General features: G+C 45.4%; 1 protein-coding gene across 1 annotated transcript in view; it reads right to left on the minus strand.

Moving 5' to 3' along the window:
- The window catches only part of LOC126260828 (protein patched), a 152907-nt gene that overhangs the window by 35906 nt on the left and 92905 nt on the right, over positions 1–24096 (minus strand). Inside the window, exon 3 of the mRNA XM_049958215.1 lies at positions 3135–3330. Within this exon, the coding sequence (XP_049814172.1) occupies positions 3135–3330 (196 nt within the window). The remainder of the gene's footprint in view (positions 1–3134; positions 3331–24096) is intronic.

Genomic DNA, 24096 nt, shown 5'->3' on the forward strand with positions numbered 1-24096 from the left:
CGAACCTGCGACCGTAGCAGCCGCGTGTTCCGGACTGAAGCGCCTAGAACCGCTCGGCCACCGTGGCCTGCTATATATCATCGTCCAGGGCTGACTTAGACAGGGAATGTCGTTTAGTGAACTCTTCGAAGCGAACAGACAATTGTAAATTGCATTTGCTATGTACTGTGAAGTTTACCTACGATTATTTGCTTCTAACCATTGAGGGCCTTTTTGTGTTATACTACAGGCAGTGTTGCGGACTTCATTATCCGACAAGTCACAAAGATAAGTAAACCTTTTTGACTCATTTGTGTGACTTTGTTACTAATTTGTTGGTTGTAGAACATTCGTTCTCCTATCCCGTTACGTGACTCTGGGCCATAGCTGTGTAATTGTGGCAGAGAGAAATTGTCTTAGCAATGTACTGCACCAGAAGCCGTTTCACGAATTCACAGACTCGGCCTACCGTAGCAATAGTGGCAACTCGGCCTCCACAGCAGTAGCGACAAGGCCTTTACAAAACTGGCGACGAGGGTTTACAAAACTCAGAGATTTCATTGCATGTAATTCATTTTGTATGGACCACAACAATTTCTGTTACGTAGCCTATAGCGTCACTGACGGAATGTTGTAGTTTAACCTACCCTAACATCTTAGTTCAGTTGGGCATTTCAAGTAAATAACAGTAAAACAAGACGGATAGTTCAATGAGCAAAATGCGAATAGTTACAAAGACCGGGGCGCCGCTTTTTTGTAAATACTCTGAGGGGCACTCACCTGAAATACAAAACAAACAGGAAAGGTTGTCACCACAGTCGTGAATGTCGGCGTTTATTCACGAAACACGAACTTTTTGTTGTACTTTAGCGTTGATTGGCAGGGAACAAAAATAGCGTAACCTTGAAAGTAAAAACGTTGAACTTTAAAAATAAAAAAAATAAAATTCAACCTCACGCTCTGCACAAATGCCACACACGTACTCGCTCGCAGCACGCAAGAACTTGTTCAAAGGTGTCGTACATTTCCTCTCCTCCCCTGCAACGCACGCCTGCGAGCATAATTTAGCCCCGGCTAAAATATTTCCGACAAGTATTTACCATGCGCTGGCTGCTTAATGAATAAAACCGCGTGTCTCGTTTGTAATTTACACTGCAGTTACAAACGGCACAGCGGTCGGCACTATTGGCTGTCAGTGAAGCGCAAACCGGCTCGTAAACAGCAGGAGCGGGCGTGGGCGAAGCCTGCGCTCCACGAGGTACGCAACCCGCTGCGCGCAGCTCTGGTGGCGGGACGACCAGCTATGCAAATCTCCACGCAGCCGCGGGGCTAAATAACAACGTAAACGTCCGTCTAATATGTAGTAGGTACTATTTTAACATCCAAAACAGCCTGGGTCTTCGATCCTGGTAAATCCATTCCCTCTCCCAATTATTTTGATGAGATATGTTAGAAGAGAGAAATAGTCTCTATTTACAGAGCAGGATGGCTCGATAATATTATTTGATGTTCATACGCCAACTGAAGCAACGAATGAAAATTTGTACCAAGGCCGGGATTCGAACCCGACTCTTAATACAACAAAAATGATGTATTTGTTGAGTACGTGTTGGTGCCCCATACATATTTCGGCCACCGCATTTATGTGCCTGTTTCGCAGGCCAGGTATGGCCCCTGGCTCAATTAGGTTATTTGGGTATCTGTAAACATAAGAGCAAAGTGCTATGTACAGTCAAGCCACCAGCAGTCGCCACAGCGCCCCGGGGCGCCAGTCTCGCATTACATTGCGTGCAAGTCGCAGCACAAAGAGCTGCTGTTACGGGCACTAATTTATGTTCGCACTGTCACATCCTCACCTGATACCACGCATGTACCCTTCCGTGCGCGTGTACTTAAGTAGACTCGCCGCCAACGTAGAGCCAGTTGAGTCCCGAGCTCCGAGCAACCAACAGCCGCCTCACGTCTACGCTACAAACACCGCCTGCTGCTTTCACTTCGGTATCTGCCAAGATGCTGTGCTGACCCCGTCCCGAGCCACGTCCGATGCTGTGCTTCCACCAGCCGCTCGAAAGGCACGGCTTTGCGGTATCTGTTGTGACTGCTCACGTGCTCATCGTCTTGTGGGACCGTTTCTTTACCAGTGGGCTGCCTACGAGCCACCAACCTCGTAGAGCCGGCCGAAGTGGCCGTGCGGTTAAAGGCGCTGCAGTCTGGAACCGCAAGACCGCTACGGTCGCAGGTTCGAATCCTGCCTCGGGCATGGATGTTTGTGATGTCCTTAGGTTAGTTAGGTTTAACTAGTTATAAGTTCTAGGGGACTAATGACCTCAGCAGTTGAGTCCCATAGTGCTCAGAGCCATTTGAACCAACCAACCTCGTAGGACCATGACGTTACCAGTGCACTGCCTACGAGCCACTAGCCTCTTAGGACTATGTCGTTACCAGTGCACTGCCTACGAGTAACCAGCCTTGTAGGACTGTGTCGTTACCAGTGCACTGCCTACAAGCCACCTGCCTCATAGGACCATGTCGTTACCAGTGCACTGCTTACCAGCCACCAGCCTCATAGGACCATGTTGTTACCAGTGCACTGCCTACAAGGACCGTGTCATTACCAGTGCACTGCCTACGAGCCACCAGCCTCATAGGACCATGACGTTACCAGTGCACTGCCTGCGAGCCACCTGCCTCATAGGACCGTGTCGTTGCCAGTGGACTGCCTATGAGCCACTAGCTTCGTAGGACCATGTCGTTAGCAGTACACTGCCGACGAGTCACCTGCCTCATAGGGCAGTGTCGTTACTAGTCGACTGCCTACAAGCCACCAACTTCACATGGACCGTACTGTTACCAGTAGAATGCCTACTAGCTATCAGCGTCATAGGACCTTGTCACAGCCCCTCTTGCTCATCAAGAAACTGCCTACGAGTTACCAGCCTCGTGGGACTGTGTCGTCGTTAATCTTCCTTGTGCTGTTCTGAAGTTTGGTAGACATTGTGAGAGGTTGTATTTAGCTTAGTTCTTGTAATAACCAATTACTGCAAAGAGTACGTCTCACATCAGCGAGTGTCGCTCCTCTAGATGAGGACAGAACAGGTTTTTCACAGTGACAGTAAGCACAGCATATCGCAAGTCTCTACACGAGAGGTACTCACATGTCGAAGAGGGTGACGGTGGCAGCAGAGGCGGCGCGTACGGCGGCGAGGTGTGCCAGCAACGCCCCTGGGTGCAGCAGGGAGCCGCCGGCGTCGGCGTCGCGCGGCGTCTGGATGAACAGCTGGTGCGTGCTGGCCGCCGCCTCGCCCAGCGCCTGGCGAGTGTACGCCAGCTCCTGCTCCAGCCGACCCCCTTCTGCGGACCAAAACGACAGCATGTTAGCGTCCCAGCAAGCTGGATACGGTACCGGGGCCTTATCACTATCAGTGTCCCACAAGGCTCGATAGTGAGACCATCCTTTGTTCTTGTTCTACGCAGGATGACTTTGCGATGCGTGTGGAAACGTCGCCTGCAGGAAGTGCAAATAACTTGGAAACAAAAGTTCCTCTTGCAATTTTTTTGGAGGATTTATGCGGTTTTTAGTGATTTGGAAAGAAAAAGTTTTCGATAGGGTGAGGTGGGACAAACCCATGCATGACTGGAGCGAAACAAAATTAAAGAGCTATACCTCAACGGGGGACATGTGAGAAAATACACAGATACATAAAAGCTGATGTAAATTCTACTGTTTAAGAGATAAATGGCCTAATTTTGCACTTGTCATTACGTTACTGGCTACAGTCTGGAATTTTTCTCAATTTATTTCTGTTATAATCTGATCAGGACGTTGTTGGATAGTTTTAGAACACATACTATCACAAGAGGAACATTTCTCAAAGGTTACTTTACTCACCACTTGCAAAATGTGGTAGTTTATTCCCAGTAATTAGATAATTCTGTGTAGCAGTTTTTTTAGCAACTGTCTTAGAGCTCTCACAACAATATTTTAAATGTATGGTATGATACATAGCAATTAACAATTTTTATTTCACAAAAATTTAAATAAATTTGTCAGTAAAGCACATTGAAAACTTTTATACCATAGGAAGTTGTGTTATAGTATGTACTCATACAAAGTCTGTAGAAAATTTGATCTTTTGATCTGCAATGGTACATCAGAAAATATTCCTTATAAAATGAATAATGAAAAATGCAGGAAATGAAAAAGGTCTTATTAGCATTTATGTCAGAAATAAGTACCTTAGTGTTGGGATAACAATATATTTGCTCTTTTTTTGTCTTCATTTAGCTCTCTTCTAGTCTCATCCTTCTGGCGTGTCCTTTTGCCAATATCTTACACCAACATTTCAGAACTAGCGATACGCAGATCATCATACGTACGTTTTCAGGGAAGCAAACTGCATCTAATCCTAGTCTCCTAAGGGTCCTGATTCTTCCAAAGTTAATATCTTTGAACATCACACCAGCAGCATATGAAGAAATTTCAGTAATAGAGGAGCAAAATATTGTCTTTCGACGTTTCTTCCAAATAAGGTTATTAAAGCTTTCGTTCGGGCTGTGTGTTACCCCCACGTGTCCGTTTCTTTAGTAAATTGTAATTAATCGAATCGTAAATGGGCTCACAACCTTCTATACTCCACAGATGTCTCCTCTGATGGCAGGAAATAATAAAATAGCGCACACAAACACGGGTTCATGAAGAAAGGGGGCGTGGCACTGCGCATTAGTTTAAACAAGATGGCTTTTACATCATTTGTAGCTCGAACTGATCTCTGAAAATTGGAGACAATATTTCTAACATGCTACAAAACTTATCTGGTGGCAAAAATAATTTCAAAATTTTTGACCAATTTAACACACATCCAGCCTTAAGCGAAAAATTAGAACTGGCAGAGAACTGAAGGAGGGATTGCGAAGAGGAATCAGTCATGGATGTCGCCTTTCACCTACGCTGTTTGCCATGGAACGAGAGGAGTGAGTCGAAGGCAAAGCGGTGGGTGTATATGCATCGCTGACGACATGGCTGATGTGTCGGCAGCTGGGCCAACACCTTGTAGATCGAAGTGGCTGAAAGTGCACGCTAAACTAACGCAGACGGGCGTGAAGTACTGGAACATGAGACTTATTAATGAATAAGAAGAACAGTACGTAGCTGGAATAATATACTTAACTTTATTCTCTTGTTGGAATACATCTCTTGAATAGTAGTAAGCTATAAGCACTGATACACATGGCGCCTTGCTAGGTAGTAGCTATGGAATAAGCTGAAGGCTATTCTATCAGTCTCTCGGCAAATGAGAGGAAGACTTGGTAGGTCTGGTCGCAAGCTATGTCGTCCGTACAACTGGGGCGAGGTCATGTCCGTGTCTTGTGACCTGCCCTGTGGTGGCGCTAGGATTGCGATTACACAGTGGCGACACGCGGGTCCGACATGTACTACAGGACCGCGGCCGATTTAAGTTACCACCTTGCAAGTGTGGTGTCTAGCGGTGACACCACAATGGCGGTGTCGGCAGAATCCAAGAAGTTAAAGGTGAAGGCATTGTGTGCGGCGCAAGCCCGTGGCCGAGCTATTGGCTTGGCTGCAGGCAGGGTGATTTTCTTTTTTTTTTCTGCTGCGGCGCTAAGGAGGGGGAGATTGGTGAGGCCGTCGCTCCAACCACCTTTTACCATTGCGAAAGATCCCCGGTACTGATTTATAGGACAGTGAGAGGACATGTGGCCAAACTCGAAGGAGGAAAAATCTTTGCATCTATCCGGGCCTGAACCCAAGACCTCTAGGGTCGGAGTCTAGTGCTCTTCCCGCTACACAACATGGCCACTACGTCCAAGAAAGTGTTTAGTGAAACTGTTCAAAATCTAAATAGCAAATGCGAAAAGTAGGAATGAATAAAAGACCAAAAGCTTGGTACTGGGAGGAAAAAGTGAGAAAGCCAAAATTACAATAGACAGGCAACTAAAGAAAGCTGCAAAATTCAAGTGCGGGGGGCGTTCAGTAAGTCATGCAACACTTTGGTTCAAATGGCTCTGAGCACTATGCGACTTAACTTCTGAGGTCATCAGTCGCCTAGAACTTAGAACTAATTAAACCTAACTAACCAAAGGACATCACACACATCCATGCCCGAGGCAAGTTTCAAACCTGCGACCGTAGCGGTCGCCATGCAACACTTGTTTTTTCAGAAAGCCGGTTGATTTTATTCAGGATTCCAATACGTTATATTATTCCCCTCTCTTCTGGCTACTAAATCGTATTTACGAACGTAATCTCCGTTGCATGTGACAGCCTTATGCCGCCGTACTTGGATGGGCCTGTAAGTACGCATGGTGCCACTTTGCTGGTGGACGTCGGGCCAATGTCCTGCTGTATCAATAACCTCCGCATCATTCACATACTGTTTCCTACGGAGTGCATCGTTCATTGGGCTAAAGAGATGGCCCTTCGTTGCTCTTTATGGTCTTCCGTTAAACAGCAAGGGACTCAGCGGCCACACACCCTTGAGTACCCCAAATGATGGACAGTTGTGTCTGTACTACCGACGGAGATGTCCAGGTCGACAGCGAGGTGTTCGATTGTGATCCGTCGATCACCTCGAATGAGAGTGTCCCCACGTCCAACATTGCGGTAGTCACAGCTGTGTGCTAATGGCAGACACGCGGGAGGTCGGACTGGTTTGTGCGACCTTGTTGCGATGACAGACGCCTCGCCCAACTGTGCTTTCATTCACCGCCAGGTTCCCGTAGACACAATGCAAGCGCCAATGAATATCTGCTATGCTCTTGTTTTCCACCAACAGAAACTCAGTGACAGTTTTCTGCTTGGAACGCACTTCTGTTATAGACGCCATTTAGAAGGTTATGTATAGCGCCACCATCTACTGGAACTTCATCAAACTCCGCATTTTTTTCAACCGAAATTGGCCGAGAAAAAAAGTGATACATTACTTATTGAACGTCCCTCGTACTTGGGAATTTGAAAAAAAAAAATCATTTCTATTGCCATCAGGTATACACATTCAGTTTTATTCTTTAACGCTTAGGTTACTATAACCAACATCATTGAATGACTAACCAACAAAGGCAGAAAAACATATGTAGTATACACAGACGAGAAGGATGAAAATCAAAATTTTACTTATGTACGTTTTAATTATAGTTAGTACTTACAAAGCAGTACCTCAGAGGGACTAAAAATGCGTAAAAAATCTCCGTCTGAACAGGCCTTGGAAGGCCCAACGATACCTACCGGCCGCCGTGTCAACCTCAGCCCACAGGCGTCACTGGATGCTGATATGGAGGGGCATGTGATCAGCACACCGCTCTCCCGGCCGTATATGAGGTTACGTGACCGGAGCCGCTACTTCTCAATCAAGTAGCTCCCGAGTTTGCCTCACAAGGGCTGAGTGCACCTCGCTTGCCAACAGCGGTTGGCAGACCGGATGATCACCCATCCAAGTGTCAGCCCAGCCCGACAGCGCTTAACTTCGGATCAAAAATGCATACTACTCATAAATGTCTCAACGGCATACCAAATATTACGATGTTCCTTAGCTGCATGTAAAATATGCATAATTTGGATAATGCCATAAATCACACAAATAGGTTGAACTCCAATACATAACAAGTGGTGTAAAGACTGTTGACAGTTAACAATTTATGTCACAAAGTAGCACGTAATCTGAGATATGAAGTAATACGTGGAAACCATTATAATGGAGGATCTAAAATGTAACACAGAACTAAGAGAGAAAATAGCGATAGCTAAGGAAGCGCACAACAGAAAGAGAAAATTGCTATGTGGACCACTGAATAAAAATGTTCTTCGGGTGCATGGTTTTTTACGCTGCAATGACCTGGACATTGGGGAAAGGTGAGGAAAGAAGGCTGGAAGAAACTAGAGGATGTCAGATGGAAAACAGGGTGAGGTGTTGAGAGTATTAGAGGAGAACAGAACCTCTTAAAAACTATAAGGAAAAGAAAGAAAAATTAGCTAGACGATATACTGAGACGTCAGTGCTAAGTATTTCCTGTTATGATCTACTCATCTCCCATTATACCGTCGTTTAAATAGTTTCTTACCAGTTTTCTTTGCCAATCTTCCGCAGCTAATGTAACTTGTGTGCCCCAGCTCTCCACATTTCGATTTCGTAACGGTCACTATGACACGAGTATCACACACATTAGTAGATAATTTCTATACGATTGTATTTGACTGTTCACAGTATTGGCATAGTCCGTGTAATATCATATATTTGACGTGTTAGGCATCCTAGCGCATGATGTTTACAATTTCACAATCTGCTAATAACGTAATTGCACATATTTTTTTTAATTTATACAGCGTAGCTACTCATACATCTGGAACTTCCGATTCGCATTCCATTATCACTGTTTGCCTTTCCTGTTTTAGATACATTTACACTACCTCAGTCGATAATGAATTTTCCCTCTGCGGTGGAGTGTGCGCTGATATGAAGCTTCCTGGCAGGTTAAAACTGTGTGCCCAACTGGAAGTCATACCTAGGATCTTCGCCTTTCACGGGCGAGTGATCTGCCACCTGAGTTACCAGAGCACGACTCACAACCCGACCTCGTAGATTTACAGGGTGATCAAAAAGTCAGTATAAATTTGAAAACTGAATAAATCAAGGAATAATTTAGATATAGAGGTACAAATTGACACACATGCTTGGAATGACATAGGGTTTGATTAGAACCAAAAAAATACAAAACTTCAAAAATGTCCGACAGATGGCGCTTCATCTGATCAGAATAGCAATAATTAGCATAACAAAGTAAGACAAAGCAAAGATGATGTTCTTTACAGGAAATGCTCAATACGTCCACCATCATTCCTCAACAATAGTTGTAGTCGAGGAATAATGTTGTGAACAGCACTGTAAAGCATGTCCAGAGTTATGATGAGGCATTGGCGTCGGATGTTGTCTTTCAGCATCCCTAGAGATGTCGATCGATCACGATACACTTGCGACTTCAGGTAACCCCAAAGCCAATAGTCGCACGGACTGAGGTCTGGGGACCAGAGAGGCCAAGCGTGACGAAAGTGGCGGCTGAGCACACGATCATCACCAAACGACGCGCATCTGTAGGATATTTTGTGAACTTTGTTTTTTTTTCGTTCTGATAAAACCCCATGACATTCCAAGCATGTTTGTCAATTTTTACCTCGCTGTCTACATTATTCCGTGGTTTATTAAGTTTTCAAATTTATACTGACTTTTTGATCACCCGGTATTTCCTCCAGTACCTATCTCCTATCATCTAAACTTCACAGAAGTTGTCCTTCGTAACTTGTAGGACTAGCACACCTGGAAGAAAGGTTAGTGCTGAGACATGGCTTAGCCGCAACCTGGGGAATGTCTCCAGAATGAACTTTCACTCTGTAGCGGAGTGTGCGCTCATTAGTTCTGGAAACAATCTTCAGGCTGTAGCTAAGCCGTGTCTCTTCCAGGCGTGCTAGTCCTGCAAGTTACGCAAGAGCACTTTTGTGAAGTTTGGAGGATAGAATGTTCTGCGGGCGTGGGCGTGGAGCTGTGAGGTCGACCGTGAGCCTTGTTTCCGGTGGCTCAGTTGGATAGCGGCACGGTAACTCAGCGTATTCGGTCAGTGTGTTAGCTGCCCTCTGTAATAAAAAAAAAACTGAGTGAATGGATCAACAAAGAAACGGAACGGCTGTCATGGGACGTCCGCCTGGAACAAATGCAACGAACAATAACGGAAAAAAAGTTGGGAGAGCACTTGCCCGCGAAAGGTAAAGGTCCTAGTTTCGAGTCCCAGTCCGCGACACAGTTTTAATATACTAGAAAGTTCCAATTCAGTCAACTATAAATGAAAATGTAACTACTTCTAAATGTGTGTTGTGATTACAGAAGTGTAAGTGAATGGTCGGGAATATTCTTCTATGTATTCAGTCTCACTGTGTTCACGGCAGCCGCGACATAGGATACAGGTCTTCGTTTTGACTAATAGCACGCGATGCGACAAGTGAATGGCGCTTTATCCGAGCAGTGGCGTGAGCAACTGTGCAGCTTAGCGGGAAAACGTTTCATGCCGCTGCATTCAAAGGTAAATTAATTGGCTGACACTGAATTCTTGCGGGATCTTGTTTTTATGAACGTGAGGGTGTTCGCTGCCTGGGAGGCAGCGGCCTGGACGCCGTATCCTTCCGCGTACCCCGTGCGCCTCCTGCCCTGTGCTCTGCAGTATTCCAATTACCCGCGACCGCAATTACAGACTGCTCGCCGTCCGTCCGGGCCATTACTGGCCGCTAATGCATTAAGCATGCAATGCTACTCACGAGGGCCGCTTCATTCTACGCTACGCTGCGCTAATCGCGGTCTCTGAATGAAAAAAACAAGAACAAGTTCACCCATCGGGCCGCCAGCAACAAAATTTCGCATCTTCATGTCTCTGTGTTTACTTACGTGATTGCCTCTTCCCGAAGTAAGTAGTTTAATGACCTGAATCAATCCCCGCGGCATGTCTCTTCTGTTTCAACCATGAATGCGTGTAGCTGCCATAAATCAGCAAAAATTGGCACGTCGATACCAGCAGATTGCAGGCCGGTAGAACACATTTGCTACGTGACCAATGCGAGCGGTCTGTAGGATCACGACAGAAAAGAAAACACTATAACACTTGTTAGAATGTTGCGAGACCGTGGCGGGCACGGAAAAAGAGAATGGAGTATACCGGGCCGAACGTAATGGTGCGGAGCCTAAGAGAAATACGGGCCCCCACAACGAACTTGTGACATAACACTAGTCGGCTTGTCCACCATACTTCGCGAACGCTCGGCTCATTGCATGGCTCAAGGGAAAATGGTTCAAATGGCTCTGAGCACTATGGGACTTAACTGCTGAGGTCATAAGTCCCCTAGAACTTAGAACTACTTAAACCTAACTAACCTAAGGACAACACACACATCCATGCCCGAGGCAGGATTCGAACCTGCGACCGTAGCGGTCGCGCGGTTCCAGACTGTAGCGCCAGAACCGCTCGGCCACCAGCGGCCGGCAGGCTCAAGGGAAATTGGTATGTCAATGGAAAGGTACCCACTAAACGTCTTAACTTTGTCGTGTGCTATCGAAAGTTTTCGGGTATTTAAACGCGCAGTTATGAATTGTTAAACTCATCTGAAGTAGTTACGCACCCCCGCCGGAGGTGGCTGCTCGCACTTGTAGGATCTGCAGCGTCACGTGGCGTGACGTATGCGTCGCGGGCAGTTTTTCTCGTGGGCCTCGTGTATTGGTGTTGACATCATAACACACAGAGAGCAGAACCACATTTCGATTAGAAATGAAGGGGAATCGACGATGACCATGATGAAGAAACCATCCTGGCATCAGCCTGGAATGGGCGAGGGAAATCGTGGAATACATAAATCCGTATGGCCGGGTCTGGTTTCGAGCTCTCAGGTACAATATGGGACGTATTTTTTCGATAAATTTTCCAAGTGTGATACATAGGCTATCATCCACTCAGTATCAGAAATTGTTTTGAAGGTGTATGGAAATACCTTAATCACCTCCTTGATGCTATAACAAGGAGATCATCGCTGTAAAGAACAAGTTAATGAGTGCAAAACTGAATTAAAATAACAGTACTCCTAAATATGGCGGCGTGAGATCCCGTCCACCAATTGTCTCCTCTCTCTGTCGTTGACAGCAATAACTCTGTCCACGGAGAGAAATGAAACCAAACTTAAGCGAATGTAAAATCTGCAATTGGCCAATGTCGCTATAGGCCTATTTTGCGCGTCACCAAGGGCGAGAATAGTGCATTTATACAGAAGAGACTTAGTTTGTGTGCTAGCTTTCTGGGATTCTGTTGCATAGCCTTCACCAAATCATCTCGGAGACACTGTGAAACATGGACGCTACCTCTGTTACTATAGGAGGCTTGTTTTCGAGGCGTGCTTTGGTTACATTACTAAAAATCAGCCAAACATTACATGAAGCGTTATATGTAACTATTACGTAACGACATCATCCGTTACCAAATTCCATTTAAGACTGCTGGCACGTTACACATCGCAAATTTTCCGCATGCTACGTGAGACCGAGATGAAGTCACGATTATAGTATGATACTGGTAGCTTTTAAGTCAAATCGAAAAATTTGTTACTGTGCGGCGATCTAGGGTGAAAAAGAGCGTTCACAATCCTCAGTGCGCTTTCTGAACTTAGCTTGTTGTTTGACAAATCCGGTACCATCGATCTTCTTCACCATAAGTGATTCGAAACGCCCAGATCGGCCCAAGTACCTGCCAGGAATGGGAAGTATAGGAAGTACGATGTTGACTGATGTCAACTGCGTCGGAGGGTCAGAATAAGAAACGACCCGTTGTTGGGGTATGTAAATGACCTGTCGCGAGCAATTTCGCATCCTGACAGCCGCCTCGAAGAGGACGACGCGGCGGTGAAAAACCTGCACTCTTTTCTTTCATGTCTGCTACTACATTGGAAATCAATCTCCTCTGCAACATACAGTACCAGTTCTTTAGAAGGGAGGCTACGTCCTGGGCGTCGTCTTTCGAGTGATGCCCTTTTATTCGCCTCCTCCTGGGAAATCTATTTGCTCGCTTCTCTCAGACTCACAAAATTCTCTCTGTGTAGAAGACATTGCTTCTCATATTTACCACAATGAGCAGCGTCAGGTCTCGTACGACCACTGTAGTACAGTGAGGCGTAACTTATCCAACAAGGCACATTGCACATGGAAAGCCGCAGTCAAATCATCTGTTGTAACAAGCGACGCACTCTGTAAGCGACTTTTCAAACGAAACAGATTACGACAATGTTTGCTGCTTGGGGTAAATACTTCTTATGAGTATATCGTGATTGAGAATTCTGTATAAAACCGATATAAAACTCTGTATGAGAAAACTTCAATTGCATCACTTCTGAATTTCAGTCCAGCCCACACACTTGGAAAGATCTACCGACAAGTCATAGGTTCGAGTCCTCCCTCGGGCATGGGTGTGTGTGTTTGTCCTTAGGATAATTTAGGTTAAGTAGTGTGTAAGCTTAGGGACTGATTACCTTAGCAATTAAGTCCCATAAGATTTCACACACATTAGAACGTTTGACAAGTCAGAGAAACAAAAGCAAGAATGTTAGAGTATACAGTATCTCGGCAATACCAGCTTGAATAGATAGCACGGTTGGATAAGGATGGGACAGACAAAGGACCACTGCATATTCAGGAACAACGGGAAACCTAAATCACAACGGTCAGACGACAATCTGAACGCCGTTTTAAGTTAATTTTTCTCTCTTCTGCTAGTAACTGTTCAATGCCTTACAATCTTTGTGCAACGCTTGCTCAACACCACCATCGTACGGTTTTTTTCATTTTTTAGTTTTTAATAAATCAAGCTCGTGCAAGGCTGCATGATTAGCATGTAGCGTCTGCCGGGCTTTATAGCCAATATATGACTCCTCTTCCTTATGGAGCAGTTTCTCCTCTGGCACGAAATACGTAAGCGGGATCTCCGCTGAGATAGTTGTCAGTTATACTCGTACTAATTAATCACTGCCGAATAAGGAAGCTAGCTGATGGGCGCATAGATTGCATGGAACTAGATCAGTGATCATAAATTGACTTTAATTTCTCGGAGCGGTATACGATATACGGTGGACGGGGTCTATACATACAGATATGTAGATGTCTGAGCAACGAAATAATCGAATGGATCCTAGAATTATATAGCTGAAAAGAGGCACCTTTGATAAATGTTAGGTATAAAATAAATTATAAACTAAATTGATAACGCTTCACTTTTATGACCTGTGCAAAACGAACTAAATCTATATAGTAAATTTGGAAGATGGATATAGTTCCGGTATATCGTCAGTAAAGTGAAGGGATAAATTATCTTAAATTTATTTGAAACCTTTTTGCTTCAAGTAAAAGCCTGGAATCTGGGGGAGGGCTGTTGGGGGGGGGGGGGGGGGGGGGGCGCAGAGACGTCATGCTATGATTAAACACGTGGTAGTCGGACGAAAGGGTTAATAAAACAAATTTCGTCGTGCGAGTCTTAAGCAACAAAACAAAAAAAGTCTGAACCACAACACAAATGAAACATATGACAATCAATAAAAAGTATGCGACATAGGTTTGTTACTCATTAAAAGCAATACTAGCTATTTAAACTTGTATGGCGTCTGATACGCAACAAATTCTGACGGAAAAGTTTACTATGAATCAGATGATGATGATGATGATGATGATGATGATGATGATGATGAGGTCCTATACTCCGAGGAGCGTGGGGGACGATGCAGGAGAGCCGCACTGCTGTACTAGGCAAGATCCTAGTGGAGGTGGTTTCCCCTTGCCTTCCTCCGACCGTAATGGGGATGAATGATGATGGTGAAGACGACACAACAACACCCAGATATCTCGAGACGGGAAAAATCCCTGGCCCCGTCGAGAATCGAACCCGGGACCTCGTGCCCGGGAAGCGAGAACGCTACCGGAAGACCACGAGCTGCGGAATCAGAAAACAACGGTGAATACATTACAGAGTTATGTTCGCTCGATAGCAGAAATTATAAACGGAAATCATTTACTAAAACACACTTCCCGCGGACCTAACTCGTTTCCACGTGGCATCTTCTCATCTCAGACGTTCCAAGAGGGCCGATCGTAGCAGAACAGCCATGTCAGTACTTCACTATTCCTCCCAGGATGCCCACCAAAAAGTAGCTTTTGTTTAACGGCTGTTCCACATTCCTCGTGGAGGAGACATCGGGGTTCAAACACTTGTAAGGATGGACACTTACAGCGGAAAGACGTTTCTGCGGGGGCTGGTGCATTTGCTGGAACAAATGGCTTTCACAGGAAGTATACAGGCACACTAAGAATCTGCTTCTCGCCTACCAGCAGACTGCAGGGTGCTGCAGTCCTCGACATGTATTACTAGGAACTAGTTGTCATGTATGATGAAAGGTTGGAAAACGGCGGTCCGTCACGTTTTGTTGATAATTTATATTCCCTTTACTAGTCTGAGGCTGCTTTGTCTGTCTGCAGAGGATGTTTATTTACATTGGATCTGACAGTTTCGTTCTGAAGGAATGTGAAACCTCAACACCTGGTTGTGGTACCTTCTTGACCTGTTGCTTAGCCCGAGGTCTAGGTTTGGTTGAGCAATGACACTTTGGTTGTAAGTTTGTGAAGCTAACGAGTGTGAAAGTAAAAAACTACAAGAAGTGTCTTGCGCTCGGTGGAAATATCAACAAATTCCATCTCCGCACATGTGTCACTCGACACAACTGTCACAAACTTCAGGCATCAGATTTCCTGAGGTGGTATCTTACTCTTTGGTAAGATGTGTTGGAATCGACAGTTGAAAGTCAAGTTACTCGGAAGCGCAGCCGACGAAGCAAAGTAGCGTCAGACACGCTTTACCTGAAATACCAGAACGCATTTAGAAATAAATAAATAGTAATTAATATGGAGGTTTCAGTTCGACATTCACAACGAAAGGTTTCGTTTTAACGCACTTTTTTAAAACAAATGTTCTTTGTTTAATCGTTTATCCCTTCACTTTGCTGCGGTTGTCACAATTTATTAGCCCTGCTATTTCTATTTGAATATGGAGTACGAATCTCTTTGCTTGAGGGAAACCAATATCGAAGCAAACCGCTACACTGTTGGAGTTAGAACTTTATACACATGTGTCCGCTCTTTCGGGCATGTCCGAAAGAACAGGCACCATTTTAGTATAGCAGCCATTATGAGTTAAGACACAAAGGAATCACAGACACTAATTATGAGCGGACATTGATGTCAGTCAATGAGGAAAACTGAAAATTTGTGTCATACCAGAATTCAAAACCGGGACTCCCGCTTACTAGGTAGATGTTCTGATCACTAAGCCATCCGGACACAGTGGTCATCGTAACTACACGGACTACCCTAACACGCTCCCGTCAGACCCAGATTCTCCACCTATCCACACACTACCAATGTAGTGCCCCTTGCTCATTAAGCTCATTACTTGTGGCATTTCAGCGATTCGCATTAGAGTCCGAGCCTGGTGTGGATCTACACTGAAGAGATCGTTGGCCGCCTCGATTTAATTATACATACGAGTGTATGTGGTGCCTGCTCTTTTAGAGATGTCTAAAGAACGGACACCATTCTGATCCAGCAGCCATTATGAATGAGGACACAGGAGAACTACAAACATTGGCTGCGAGCGAGCGTTCACTGAAATCAATGGGTAAAGTCCAAAATCTGTGCCAGACCAGGATTCGATCCTGGGTCTCCTGATTACTAGGTAGTTGCGATGCGCCACCTGGACACAGTGAACATCGCAATTGCATGGACTAGGCTTGCACATATAACTAATTAATAAGAGGAAGGCCAGTGATCTCTTCAGTGCGAATACCCACTAGGCGCAAACTCTTACGAAAATCGGCGAAATGCCGCGGGTAATGAAGATGATGGGCAGGGACACAACATTAGTAGTGTGCGGGTAAGTTGAGAATTTGGGTCTGACGGGCGACCTGCAGGGTGTAGACCGTGCAGTTGCAACGACTGCTGCGTCCAGATGGCTTAGTGATCGGAGCGTCTGTCTAGTAAGCAGGACACCTGGGTTCGAATCCCGGTCCAGCACAAATTTTCAACTTTCCACATTGATTTCAATCAATGGTCGCTCGCAAGCAATGTCTATAAGTCCTTCGTTGGTTGGTTGGTTGGAGAAGGGACCAAACTACGCGGTCATCAGTCCCTCCGACCTTAGATTAACTAAAACCGATAAAATCCCACATTAAAAGAGGGAGCTACAATATCCATAAAATGATAAACTACTGACAGGGAAGGAAAGAAAAGGACAGAAGGAGAGGTGAGGGAAAGAGAGTTACTAATGACAGGGGCGTGAGAGAAGAAGCACAGGAGACAAGAGAGATGCTCAAGATATAAGTCCTTCGTGGCCTACGACTTTATTGTGAAATCTCTTGCCGCTAGCGAAGCTGCGTTCACCGTAGCTGACAAATCTTTCCCAACCTTGTTTCATTTCGGAGTTGATTCTGCTAGAGGGACTAGTTTTACGACACCTGTGACACTTCAGTTACTCGTTCTCTCTTCGTCCGTCACTGACAGCGAAATGATATTCGTAAGAAGAACTGTTGGATATACTGATAGAGAGGAAATAAAAAACGAAAAAAATCATAAAGGAATTAAGAGATATTTAATATAAATGATGGCACAGATGAGCATCAAAAAAGCAACTGGTATGAACGTTACATATGAATGGAACACAAAAGGTCTGCAAACTGATGAATGAGTGAATGTTCTAGTAACGTGGTTATCGTACATATTTTGGCGACAACATTCAATAAGTATGCAACACGTTTCTTTCTCGCCCAATTTCGGTTGCAAAAATGCAGAATTTCTTGTGGGACATCGTGGAATATTTTCGCTTCAGATTTGTCCCACCATAAAACTATCCGAAACAGAACGGCATTTAAATAGTTTAATACTTGTAATCTTGATTTCAAAAAAATGGTTCAAATGGCTCTGAGCATTATGGGACTCGTTCTATGTGTTCTGATCTAAGTCTTCTCCTCCAAATGTTGCTCTCTATAGCTCCCACTAGAGCCGTGCAAGTTACTAAAAAATGGCTCTGAGCCGTATGGGACTTAACAGCTGTGGTCATCAGTCCCCTAGAACTTAGAACTACTTAAACCTAACCAACCTAAGGACATCACACACATCCATGCCCGAGGCAGGATTCGAACCTGCGACCGTAGCAGTCGCGCGGTTCCGGACTGTGCGCCTAGAACCGCTAGACCACCGCGGCCGGCAATCTTGATTTCAGGCGGTCGTCAATCTGATGGTTTGTTCAAACCCCTTAATACTTTACTGGGCATTTCCTTACGTCAAAATACGCCTTGCACAATACACTGATATTCGTAACCATAATCATGAAGTTCCGATGGTTGGTAGCGCTATACGTAGCCTTCAAAATGGTGTCTACAACGGAGGTGCGTTCCAAGCAGAGAACTGTTGATGAATTTCTTCTGGCGGGAAACCAGAGCATCGCAGGTATTCATAAGCGTTTGCAGAGTGTCTACGGAAACCCGGCAGTGAACAAAAGCACGTTGAGTCGTTGGGCGAGGAAACTGAAGAAATGGCTTCAGAGTGCACGTCCCCACATTAATGCAAACTAACTCTCTTTCTCCACGACAATGCAAGGCCTCAAACAAGTCCGCACACTCGAAAGGAACTCAGAAAACTTCATTGGACTGTTCTTCATCATCCATCCTACAGCCCAGATATCACACCTTCCGGCTTCCATCTGTTTGGACCAATGAAGGATACAATTCGCAGGAAACAGTACGTGAATGATGGGGAGGTTACTGATGCAGCAAGAAGTTGGCTCTGACGTCGACCACTAGCGTGGTACCATGCGGAATTACAGGCCCTCCCGGAAAGGTGGCGTAAGCCCGACGCACTGAAGGGAGATTATGTTGAAAAATAGAGTTTCGTAGCCAAAAGAGTGGGGAATGATGTGGTGCATCGGAATCATGAATAAAACTAAACTGCTTTCAGAAAATGTGTTACATTTCTTATTGAACGCCCCCTCGTGCAACGATGAGAATTAGTGACTATCGGTACGAAGACAGAAAAGCAAAAATATTCATGGAATCGACATGAAATTCTGGATATCGCCGATGACTTACCAAACGTCACATTCATGAGTGTGTCCAACAGTCTGGACCTTTATATGACGTAGCGTTGAGCATGGAACAATATTGGCATTTTCAGAAATTTATACAGATGTTCCCTATATAGAACCCCTAGTTTACCTATTGAGCCAACGGCCCGTCGGATCACCTAAGTTAAGCGCTGTCGGGCTGGTTTAGCACTTGGATGAGTGACCATCCAGTCTGCCGAGCGCTGTTGGTACGCGCGCTGTACTCAGCATTTGTGAGCCAAAGTGATGAGCTACTCGATTGAGAAGTAACCGCTCCAGTCTCGTAAACTGACACATGGCCGGGAGAGCGGTGTGCTGACCACATGCCTCTCCATATCCGCATCCAGTGACGCCTGTGGGGTGAGGATGACACGGCGGCCAGTCGGTACCATTGGGCCTTCATGGCCTGTTCAGGCGGAGTTAGTGTATTGAACCGGGGACCTAGAAACGACGGAGAGGCTTCGTTCCGCCGCAGCCCACAGTGGTCCACAACCCCACAACAGGTCACAGCAGTCAACCCACCCTACTGCCACCCCACACCAAACCCAGGGTTATTGTGCGGTATGGTCTCCAGTGGACCCACCCGGGAACGTCTCATACCAGAGGAGTGTAACCCCAAATGTTTGCGTGGTAGAGCAATTATGGTGTACGCGTACGTGGAGACAGTATTTGCGCACGGACGGAGTTTAGTTTCTTTTATTCTACCTATTTAGTGAAGAGGTTCGACAAATGTTTAGTTCGCTTTCTCAAATTATTTGTTTTGATTGAACCTGTGAAGACCTGGCGTGGGGATCAGAGTTCAAATGGTTCAAATGGCTCTGAGCACTATGGGACTTAACATCTATGGTCATCAGTCCCCTAGAACTTAGAACTACTTAAACCTAACTAACCCAAGGACATCACACAACACCCAGTCATCACGAGGCAGAGAAAATCCCTGACCCCGCCGGGAATCGAACCTGGGAACCCGGGCGCGGGAAGCGAGAACGCTACCGCGCGACCACGAGCTGCGGACGATCAGAGTTCATAAAAGTGTGTAAGTGAGACTTATGCGGTATGGTGGTTCAGTTGGTAAATGTCACCATGCAAATGCAAATGAATGCGAGATCACGATTATCAGTGTGTTGTGCAAGGCGTATTTTGACGTAAGGAGATGCCAAGTAAAGTAGTGCGGGTCTCGAACAAACCATCAGATTGACGACCGCCTTAAATCAAGATTACAAGTAGTAAACTATTGAAATACCGTTCTGTTTCGGCCAGTTTTATGGTGAGGACGAGTCTGTTAGTGCAATACCGGGACGTGTACAAGAGAAGTAAATGCGCAAATAAATTATCGTGTTTCAATAGATGGCCATCAATAGCAGGAGAGATGTACGGCAGGAAATATAGACCGTGGCCTGGACATGACAGATAAACTTATCGTTGCGAGTCGTCGTTAATCCGTAGCAGCTGCTTGACCACACACGTAGCGCTTGAGATCGCCGCCCGTCGACCACACAGGGCGATGCGGGACTGCTGACTCACTTGCCGCGGAAGAACAACACGGAGCTGCGAGTGCCGCCAGCTGGCTATCAGCGTCACGAGGACACACAAGTCCGACTATCACAATCTACAGGCGTAACTCTCACCGTACACCAACACACGCTAAAATAAGCTAAAAATATTCGAGTGATACACTGAAGCGCCAAGGAAACTGGTATAGGCATGTGTATTGAGATACAGAGAAATGTAAACACGCAGAATACGGCGCTGCAGACGGCAACGCCTATATAAGAGTACAAGTGACTGGCGCAGTTGTTAGATCTGTTACTGCTGCGACATAGGCAGGTTATCAAGGCTTAAGTGAGTTTGAACGTGGTGTTATGGTCGGCGCACCAGCGATGGGACACAGCATCTCCGAGGTAGCGATGAAGTGGGCATTTTCCCGTACCACCATTTCACGAGTGTACCGCGAATATCAGGAATCCAGTAAAACATCAAATCTCTGACATCGCTGCGACCGGAAAAAAAATCCTGCAAGAATGGAACCAACGACCACTGAAGAGAATCGTTCAGCGTGACAGAAGTGCAACCCTTCCGCAAATTGCTGTACATTTCAATGCTGGGCCATCAACAAGTGTCAGCGTGCGGACCATTCAACGAAACATCATCGATATGGGATTTCAGAGTTGAAGGCCCACTCGTATGTCCTTGATGACTGCACGATACAAAGCTTTACGCCTCGTAAGGGCCTGTCAACACCGACATTGGATTGTTGATGACTGGAATGATGTTGCCTGGTCGGACGAGTCTCGTTTCAAATTCTATCGAACGGATGGACGTGTACGGGCATAGAGACAACCTCATGAATCCATGGACCCTGAATGTCAGCAGAGGACTGTTCAAGCTGTCGGAAGCTCTGTAATGGTGTGCGGCGTGTGCAGTCTGAGTGATATTGGATCCCTGATACGTACAGGTACGACTGTGTCAAGTGACACGTACGTAAGACCCTCTCTGACACCTGCATCTATTCAGGCCCTTCGTGGATTCCGATGGACCTGGGCAATTCCAGCAGGACAATGCGACACCTGACAAGTCCAGAATTTCTAAAGAGTGGCTCCAGGAACACTCTTCTGAGTTTGAACAGTTCCACTGGCCACCAAACTTCCCAGACAGGAACATTACTGAGCATATCTGGAATGGCTTGCAACGTGCTATTGAGATGAGATTTCCATCCCCTCGTACTCTTATGGGTTTATGGACAGCGCTGCAGGATTCTTGGTGTCAGTTCCCTCCAGCACTACTTCCATGTCACGTCATACTGCGGCACTTCTGCGTGCTCGCCTGGGCCCTACACATATTAGGCAAGGTGTACCAGTTTCTTTGGCTCTTCAGTGTATGATCACTACTGAAATACCAAGGAAGCAGCTGCAACGGGTGCCCAAAAAGGCAAATGCGAGAGGAAACGGAAACAGTGCAAATATACAGTAAAAATAAATAACTCGAAATCAATTCGGTGACAGTATTTCGTGACGTCAGTTGTACTAGGTATAGACCTACGAGAGTAAGACCAAAATTATCCGCAATGCTGACGTAACTCTTCTCACATTATTCATACTGATATCTGTCATGGTTTAATATATTGTTGTGCTGTTGTGATAATGTTATGAAAGTCCGATCCTACTTCCACCATTTGTCTTCCTTTTGTTGCAGATAGATCATGGCCGCACCACTAGAAGTTTGTACGAAGGAGGAACAACGAGCGGCGATCTGGTTTTTGTGGTAGGAAGGTGTATCTGGGTCTGCAATCCATCAGACTTTCGGCACAATACGGGAACCGTGTCTTGCTGCACCGGAGTGTTTACCAGTGGATTGCAAAATTAAGAAATTGTAGCCGTGGTGTTACGCTTCAGGAATGAGACGGACGACCATCCACGGCGACAAATGCCAAGACTGAAAGAGCATGTGGCACGGTTCTGGGAGACGGACGAGTTACTACTGAATAGTTACACATCGTTTGCAGATTATTCATGATTCTGGCTACGAAATTATCCGCAGCAGACTTGGGCTTCATAGAATCTGTGCAAGATGGGTTCCGTAACAACCCACAGTCGTGCACAAACAAACACGCTTGGACATCTGCCAAAAAAACAGTTGGATCGCTATGGTAGGCTTCTTAGACGGGATCATCGTTGGTGATGAAACACGGATCCACCAGTACGAGCCGGAGAGTAAACAGCAGAATATGGAATGGAATATGTCGAAATGTGTTGTGTTGCCCACACTGGTGAAACGCAGCGGGAACTCACGCTTGACGGAATGGCTCTCTCGCCGTATAGTCCTGACCTTGCCCTTTCCGACCTCCACTTCTACCAGTCGAGAAAAACGATTTTAACATAAAGGCTAGACAAATCATTTTCTGATAGTGTGTCAACTCTGACAACATAATGAAATAATCATTCTACTGGGGTTGGAAGCTCCTGTTGATGCTTTTCCGTGTTTGTGACTACTGTTTAGATGGCATGTAGTCATGTCACAAAAAGTACAAAAGTAGGAGAGCCTTTTCAGTCACTTCTTTATGAAATTTCAAGTGAACACTTACACAGACCAATTATCCATACATTATAGTTTTTGGGTATAAAATAGGAAACCAACCATATTATTTGTATAAAATTTTATAGAAATAAAACGAGATCCACTGAAAATACGCAAAGGTCTCAAAATGTGTATGAGTAAAGAACGAAAATTAAGAAAAACATTTTGTTTTCCAAAAGGCGGGGCTTTAAATCTCATACTCAGCATGACGAAACCTACTGAATCTCAGTATTTCCTTACCCAGTGCTAATTATTTGTTTTACGTAATTTATCTTTAAAATGAATTAATAACAAATTAATGGGTATTACTAACAGTGATTCCGGGGTTAATAAACACAAACTTCGCTACCTCATTAATTAAGTCATTTTAAGGAAATACGCCTATACAGTAGCTTCTCGCCTGCCAACAGTTAATTTTATAAGCAGAAGAGTAATGGAGGTAGCGCAATAAAATTCTCTCTCCCACGTGTTTTTACTGCCACACAGCAGTATGTACACAATCTGGTCAAAAGTATCCGGACGGCTATTGCTGTATATTAATATGGGGTGTGTCCGACCTTTATCCTTATGACGGCTTGAGCACTACTGAGGACACTTTCAGTTAGGCGTCTGAATGTCTGTGGAGGATGAGTAGCTCATTCTTCCTTAAGAGCATCGACCAGACGTGGTGGTGATTTTGGACGCGGGGATCTGGGGAGAAGTAGGGGTTCCGACTCATCCACATGTGTTTATTGCGTTCACGTCGGGATTCTAGGCAGGCCATTCCGTTTGCATTGCCCCGCAGATGCCGCTTTATGACAGGGAGCATCGTTATGCTGAGCAAACCATAATCATCTCCGAACTGTTCCTCTACTGTACGCAGTACACAATGCTGTAAAATGTGTTCATAGCCTTCGGCATTTTGCGTTTTCTGGACCGCAAGGTACCACCACATCCTGCACAAAAAATATCCCCATAACGTAACACCACTTCATCTGCACGTCACTGTTGCCACTGCACTTGATGGCAGGTAACGTTCTCAAAGCATTCGCCAAACCAAACCATTCCGTCGACTTGCCGCAGGGTATAGCGTGATTCGTCTCTAATATCATTTGCTTCCATTCATCCACTGTCCGGTGACGTCCCTCTTTACACCATCTCTTAACACTGACTACAGAAATGTGAGCCTTTTGAAAACCTGCACGAACATTGTATGTCATTCTTTTTAACTCTCTATACGCAGTCATTGTGCTAGATGGACTGATGATGATGTTTAGTTTGGAGAGGTGCTCAACTGCGTGGTTATCAGCGCCCGTACAAATTCCCAACCTTAGCTCA

The sequence above is a fragment of the Schistocerca nitens genome, chromosome 5, assembly GCF_023898315.1.
Source record: "Schistocerca nitens isolate TAMUIC-IGC-003100 chromosome 5, iqSchNite1.1, whole genome shotgun sequence".
NCBI classification, from domain to species: domain Eukaryota; kingdom Metazoa; phylum Arthropoda; class Insecta; order Orthoptera; family Acrididae; genus Schistocerca; species Schistocerca nitens.